Source organism: Lupinus angustifolius, chromosome LG09 (genome assembly GCF_001865875.1).
Source record: "Lupinus angustifolius cultivar Tanjil chromosome LG09, LupAngTanjil_v1.0, whole genome shotgun sequence".
Lineage (NCBI taxonomy): Eukaryota > Viridiplantae > Streptophyta > Magnoliopsida > Fabales > Fabaceae > Lupinus > Lupinus angustifolius.
Window position 1 is genome coordinate 20,210,810 of NC_032017.1, and position 7,805 is coordinate 20,218,614.

Sequence of the window (7,805 nt, forward strand, 5' to 3'; positions counted from 1 at the left end):
ACATAACTCTTGGATGAAGAGTCATCAATGAAATGTTAAGTTAAGACTCTTGGAAAAGAGCCTATATATAGTGCTTGATGGAAGCACTATACTAACAAGAAAAAGGACCATAAACATTGTCCCTATCTCTGCCCATAAAGATTGCTCTATCAGCCATCACTTAAGGAACGGGAAGGAGATAGAAAAGTTACTCTATAAACCAAGAACACCAAACAACAACTAAATGGAGGATCGTATCGCCATGGGGAAAGGTTAGTAATCTGTAACTATTCTTATGGATTTGAAAACTATGATTTCTTAAGATCCAGACTCCAAATAAAGTTTACATGCCGATCCAAAACACCGCCGTCGACGCCTTGCTCAGAGATTCCGCCGTCGCACCAAATTGAGGGAACATTTTTAATTAATTAATCAATTATTTCTGATCTGTTTTTTGTTTGTTTTGGGTATGAATTCGGAAATTATTTGGAACTTTGGATGCCTAGAAAACAATTCCGGCCAATATTTCGATTCATCACAATTTCGGCGGTATTTTTTGGATTAACTTTTCAAAATTAAAAAAATGGTAAATCAATTAATTTGTTTCCATTTTGCTGCTAAAAACTTCTTTTATATTGTGAGACATGCAATTTAAAAATCTAAAAATGCATATTTATTATCATTAGTTAATAAATTAATGATTACGGGCATAAGAAATCAATCACTATATATACTAGCGTGTTGACATGCACTGTCATGCCTGTCAACCCGCTTTCCTATCGTTTGTAATGTGTAGTTTGTATTTTATAAATTCAAATATAATTTTTTGTGCTAAATTTACGATTGAATTTATTCATTTGGTCTAATATTCAATTTTTTAAATACACTTTTAAAATAAGAAGATAATAAGGATAAAATAAGAAAATAATATTATATGGTTTTTTGGTATAAATAAAAAGATATTGATGGCAAAATAGGAAAACACAAATTACACCATGATGGGTGGTTATTTTGTGTTTTCCCTTTATTAATACTAGCGTGTTGACATGCAATGCCGTGCCTGTCAACCCGCTTTCCTATCGTTTATAATGTATAGTTTGTATTTTATAAATTCAAATATAATTTTTTGCGCTAAATTTACGTGAAATTTATTCAATTAATCTAATATTCAATTTTGTAAATACACTTTTAAATTAAGAAGATAATAAGGATAAAATAAGAAAATAATATTATATGGTTTTTTGGTAGAAATAAAAAAATATTAAGGGCAAAATAGGAAAACACAAATTACACCATGATGGGTAGTTATTTTGTATTTTCCCTTTATTAATAACTAGCGTGTTGACATACACTGTCGTGCCTGTTAACCCGCTTTCCTATCATTTGTAATGTATAGTTTGTATTTTATAAATTCAAATATAATTTTTTGCGCTAAATTTACGGTTGAATTTATTGAATTGGTCTAATATTCAATTTTTAAATACACTTTTAAAATAAGAAGATAATAATGATAAAATAAGAAGATAATATTATATGGTTTTTTGGTAGAAATAAAAAGATATTGATGGCAAAATAGGAAAACACAAATTACACCATGATGGGTGGTTATTTTGTGTTTTCCCTTTATTAATAGTATAGATATAGATATAGATATAGATAATATAGATATAGATTATAGATAAAAAAGCAAAATTAATATATTATAACAGTGATATATGTCGGTCAAACTTTATTTATTAATTATTAATTTATAAATGACATATATTACTTCCTTGTAGTGTGAGATGATTTGCATGAGATTTTTGTAGGTTATATATATCATTATTATGAAAACATATTTTTGTACGATTCATTACTTATATAAAACTTATTATTATGATTACAACCATTAATTTTTCAATAGAAGGACTTTTAAATTAAATTGGATAGTGCATTTTAAAAGAGACAAACTCTTGTTCTTAAATTATTCAAAATTTTGATTTTAGTCATTACTATGAGAATAATTTATAATATATCAATATGTAAAAGAGATTAAAATCTATACAATAATAGTGTAAATTTTTTACACTGTCAATACATCATTCGCTATTGATTTGAATACTTTTGTTTGAAAGTCAATACTAACAGACAAATGAGTTGTGGAGATTTATTGACAGTGTAAAAATCAATTACACTGTCTACATACATATATTAAATCCTATGTAAAATGTCATGTCATGTCAATAAAGGTCTATATTTTATTGTCAATTGTGTGTAAATATGATTATTATCCGAATGAAAAAGCTATCTAGTGTTAATGTTTGAGTAACTCTGTTAATTAATGCCATGGAAAAGGGAAATTTGACCCTATTGTTGCAGGAAGGTCATGGAGAGATAAATAGTTGTTTTACTTCTATTTTTAATAATAATAAAAATATAATTTTATGGTAAACAAAAGGATAAAAGTATTATTATATATTATCTTTTGTATATTATTATATGATATTTGATTCTCCATTAATGGAAAATATCCTTGTTCTATTTGTTTTGGTTTTGCTTTCTAAAAAAACTATTGAGTGGTATGGTCTAAGTGAATCCATTAATTGATGCCACAAAAAAGGAAAATATCACAAGGTCATTAACTCATTCTGTTGTGAGTTGACCTCTAGTAGACATAAAGATCAATATCTCTAATGGAGAAGGAAGTATATTAAACAAACAAAAAAAAGATGATATAATATTTTTAATTCTAAAATGTAAAAACAAACTAACAAATCGATCATATAACTTAGGCAGGATTAGATTACGGTGTCTCTATCCTCTTTCTTCTTCCTTATCACATACACCATGAAGACAGTTTTGCATTATATTCATTGTGGATCTCCAATAGACATGCTTCCAAATCTCGATTAGTATTTATTGAGTTATCATCATCACCTGATATAAAAGAGTGTTGTTGGTGATAGAGGCATTAACCATACCAATAAGAGTAATCTTAAGGGTAAAAATATTAAGTCATATTACCTTTTTACTCTTATTTTGTGTGTACTTGTAGGATCTTAACTCCTTGCAAAGAAATATGTGTGTTTTGCAGCGGGAAGGGGAATCAACAAGCTTATTTTTTTAAGGAACATGGAAAATTTCACTAAAAGGAAAAAATTGAACAAAATAAAGATGTCATACCCTATATATAGTTGAAAATAAGTCAAATCTATCATTTATTGCTTAAGTACATATGAGTAAAGTTAGAGGATGAAACTCAACTAATACCATGAATGATGGATAATTGGAGACTAATTTAACTATTTAATTAATGTATTTGTTGGTGCATCTATAAGGAAACAAATAAACATATCTTCCAAAATAAAGTTTTTAATTATAACTTGTTTGTTAATATGAGAGTCACAATTGTAAATGATTATATGATAGTGAACTCAACTCCATCCCTACCTGAAAATGGTTTATTTGATAACAAAGTTACTATTCAATGTGATATATAGAGAAATAATGTGGGTCAAATACCTAATTTTGTAAGAATAACAATTCTAGTAGTTTTAAGAAATTATAAATAAAATAATTTAATCTTAACTAATAAGATATTTATTATTAATATGAATCTAAACTTTTCTTCCAAAGTCAATCATTCAAAAAATAAGTCACCCAACCAAAGAAAAATATATATTAAATATAATAAACCACCATACTTATACTTATGGTTCCACAAGAAAAAACACCTGCCAACATTAAATCTAGGTCTCAACTTCTTTTAAAAACTTTACTAATACTAAATTACTAATACTAATTTTCTTAAAATGTAATAATAAAATATAAAATAAAATAAAAATATATTGGATATATTGGTCGGAAATGAAGCAAGTGAAGTGATTGATCTCAGCCCCAGGTACTGTGTTCATATACGTCAATGGTAGTTTCAACGCACTTACTCACTCCCACCGTATAAAACCCTACTCTCTACTGTACCCAATTATTATCTCTCTTTCACTCTTCATCTTCAATTTCCTCTTATGTACACTTATCCAAATTCCAAAACCACACACCTTCAGGGTTTACATTTTTTGATGGTGATTATTCTTCTCTTTCTTATTCCCATTTTATCCCAAAAACCATGTTTTCCCTTTTTATTTCTTCTTATGCTCTTTGTATATTTTTAATTTGTTAATTGAATTGTATGCATGTAACTTCATTGATATTAGAATTCACTGCATTGCATTATTATCTTGGTTTGATTGCGTTTCTGGTAGTTAGAAACTATGCTGTGGTGGTAAGATTTATTTCAACGTTTTTTGTTCTTTTTGTTTTGTTTTGACTTTTTTTGTGAAATTCTATCAATGTTTTTTGGTGAATATTCTCTCAATGCTTGTTCTGGCAGATTTTTTATTTTTTTATTTTTTTGGCATGAACATTGTCTTATGCATCAATTATTTTGCTTCTCTATTTGATTAGTGGAACATTGTCTCAGAGGGGATGACTTCATCCCCATAACACTGTCAACTCCATTTGTTGCCCCCTTCGAACAATGAATAATGAGCTAACTTGTTGATTACATTGACGGCAAAGAATTTGAAACGTTACTGTAATTCGATGTTTGATTATTGCTGAATTTTCAGTCCCCGCGAAGAATGTGGGGACATTTCATGTTATTCTGAAGTCTGAACAGCTTCATTAATTTTGTTTTCTCATTTTCATTATAACATAGAAGTTTTTACCTGTTTCCTGACATGGTTCTAGGCTGTATTTGTTCATGCTCTGTCTCCTCTAAAGTATCCAGTTCCCTATTTCAAGGCAAGTTGCAATTTAAAAAGTTTAAACAATGAAGGATTTTTGCTACTTCACGATAATATATCATGGTGGTATTCTGTAAAGCAACACCATAACTGTCAATACTAACTAATATCTGTCTTTCAGGCACCATAATGTTAAGCCTAGGTGAAACAGTAATGAATCACCACTCTAGCAAGGATACTGATACAAGTGCACCTCAGGTAAACTGGTGGTATGTAGATGAATCTTATGAAGAACTCAAAAAGGGAAACCAAAATGTGAGAATCTCCGATGAGACATTCACTTGTCCGTACTGCCCTAGAAGAAAACAGGACTATGTGTACAGGGAACTCCTTGAACATGCTTCTGGGGTGGGTCGTAGTAGTTCACTGAAGAAAAGTGCCAGAGAAAGGGCTAATCATCTAGCTTTAGTGAAATATTTGGAGAAGGATCTTATTAGCATGGAAGGCCCTACCCCATTTAAACCTGTAGATAAAGGTGACCCTCCTGTTAGTGAAGTCATTGTAACAAGATTTCTATTGAAATTTATTTTCGCCCCTCCAAGTTACTAAATATACAGGATCTTGCAAAATCATGATGACATTCACGGTATGAAAAATATCTTTAAAGCAACACTACAATAGTCAGTACTAACAATAACTTTTGTCTTTCAGGTATCAAAATATTAAGCTCAGAAGAAACGGTAAAATGTCATAGCTCTAACATGGATACTGATAGAAGTGCATCTCAATCCCAAATAAGTGGGTTGTATGTGAAGAAATTTTATAAACAACTCAAAACGGGAAGTCTCAATGTCAAAACCTCAGATGAAACATTCACTTGTCCGTTCTGCCCTAAAAAGATAAAACGGGATTATGTGTACAGGGAAATCCTTGCACATGCTTCTGGGGTGGGTCAAAGTAATTCACAAAAGAGAAGTCACTGGGAAAAGGCTTCTCATCTGGCTTTAATGAAATATTTGGAAAAGGATCTTATGAATGTTGATGGTCCATCAAAACCTGTAGATAAAGGTGATCCCCTGTTAATGAAGCGGTTATAACATAATTTCTACTCAAGTTAACATTTTCCTAGTTACTGCATATGCAGAAATTGGCTAATTTATAATGATATTTAATGGAAGTAATCTGTAAGTCAACATGAAAAAATTCAGTACTAACACTTTTTGTCTTTTCAGGTACAATAATATTAAGCCCACCAGAAACTGTAGTAGGTCAGTGCTGTGACAAAGATACTGGTATAAATGCATCTCAAATAATCTGGAGGTCTGTACGTAAATCTTATGAAGAACTCAGAAAAGGAAGCCACACTGTCAAAACCTCTGATTTGACTTTCACGTGTCCATACTGCCCTAAAAGGATAAAACGGGATTATGTGTACAGGGAAATCCTTGAACATGCTTCAGGGGTGGGTTACAGTACTTCACAAAAGAGAAGTGCCACTGAAAAGGCCAATCATATAGCTTTAGTGAAATATTTGAAAAAGGATCTCATGAATGAGGATGGTCCATCAAAACCTGTAGATAAAGGTGATCCTGCTGTTACTAAAGCAGTTATAACATTTTTTTTGTTCAAGTGAGCTTTTTCCCCCCAGTAACTGAATATACTGAAATTGGTCAATTCACAATCACACTTAATGGAAGTAATCTATAAAGCAAGATGAAAACAGTCAGTGCTAACACTAGTTTTGTCTTCCAGGTACCATAATATCACACGCCGGTGATACTGTCATGAGCCACTGCTCTGTCATGTATACTAATACAAGTGCAAATCAAATAAGTGTAAATCATGTGGATAAACGTTATGAAGAACTTAAAAAGGGAAGTCTCAATGTGAGAACCTCAGATGAGACTTTCACATGTCCTTACTGCCCTAAAAAGAGAAAACGAGAGTATGTGTTCAGGGAAATCCTTGAACATGCTTCCGGGGTTTGCCAGAGTAGCTCACAAAAGAGAAGTGCCACTGAAAAGGCCAATCATATGGCTTTAGTGAAATATTTGAAAAAGGATCTTATGGATGTGGGTGGTCCATCAAAACGTAGGTATGAAGGCACTTTTGTTTATTCTGATGACCAGTTTGTTTGGCCTTGGACTGGGATTGTGGTTAATATTCCCTCTAAACAGTCAGAAGATGGACATTGCGTTGGGAAAAGCAGTTCCAAGCTGAGGGATGAGTACAGAATTAGGGGTTTTAATCCACAAAGAGTCCGCCCTCTTTGGGACCTCCAGGGTCACTCTGGAGCAGCACTTGTGGAATTCGATAAAAAATGGTCAGGGTTGGATAAGGCATTGAAATTTGAAAAAGCATATGAATCAGATCATCATGGGAAAATGGACTGGTTTTCTAATACTATTCAGAAGTCTGGTCTTTATGCATGGATTGCCCGAGCAGATGACTACAACATGAACAATATCATCGGGGAACAACTGCAGAAGATGGGAGATCTCAAAACAATATCTGAACTTATGGAAGGAGAAGCTCGAATGCATGATAAACTTGTGTCCAGTCTGATAAACACTATTCAGGTCAAGAACAGTCACTTGAAGGATATGGAAATACGATACAATGAGACTACACTTCGCGTGGACACTGTAATGGGGGAAATAGACAAGCTCGCTCAATCTCATAATCAAGGTATCTATTATGATTGAACAAAAGTATTTATTTTCTCTAACTTAGATCATGGCTCATTGGTTTAGATTGATATTTTGTGTTTCTGCTTTATTTGTTCAATTGTATACCCCAAGTATATGGTGCAACCATTAATTTTTTTACACTAGTTCGTCTTTCCATATTGGAGTATCTGGACCACTGGACTGAATCTGATTTTAGCATTATTTTGGAAGAATTGAAGTCCAAAAAGTGCACATAATTGTTATACCCTAGAATTTATCTATGTAGAGATAACGGTTAAGAATGTTATGCTAGAATTCCTACAATACATTTGCGATAAATGGTTATTTTTAAAAGATGCTAAACTATTTAATGGCATATTTTATACCATCATTGTGATAAACACTGGTATCAAAAGAATTAGAGAAAGAAAGA

General features: G+C 31.5%; 1 protein-coding gene across 4 annotated transcripts in view; it reads left to right on the plus strand.

Annotated features, from left to right (window-relative positions):
* The window catches only part of LOC109356742 (protein INVOLVED IN DE NOVO 2-like), a 9,876-nt gene continuing 5,891 nt past the window's right edge, over positions 3,821 to 7,805 (plus strand). Inside the window, exons 1-6 of one of the 4 annotated variants that reach the window (XM_019600245.1) lie at positions 3,821 to 3,978; positions 4,016 to 4,040; positions 4,885 to 5,238; positions 5,415 to 5,771; positions 5,936 to 6,286; positions 6,456 to 7,391. In XM_019600245.1, coding sequence (XP_019455790.1) covers positions 4,893 to 5,238; positions 5,415 to 5,771; positions 5,936 to 6,286; positions 6,456 to 7,391 — 1,990 coding nt within the window. In that variant the 5' untranslated portion in view covers positions 3,821 to 3,978; positions 4,016 to 4,040; positions 4,885 to 4,892. Of the gene's footprint in view, positions 4,041 to 4,884; positions 5,239 to 5,414; positions 5,772 to 5,935; positions 6,287 to 6,455; positions 7,392 to 7,805 lie in introns of all 4 variants that reach the window. The other 3 variants (XM_019600247.1, XM_019600246.1, XM_019600248.1) reach the window with 3 other exon arrangements.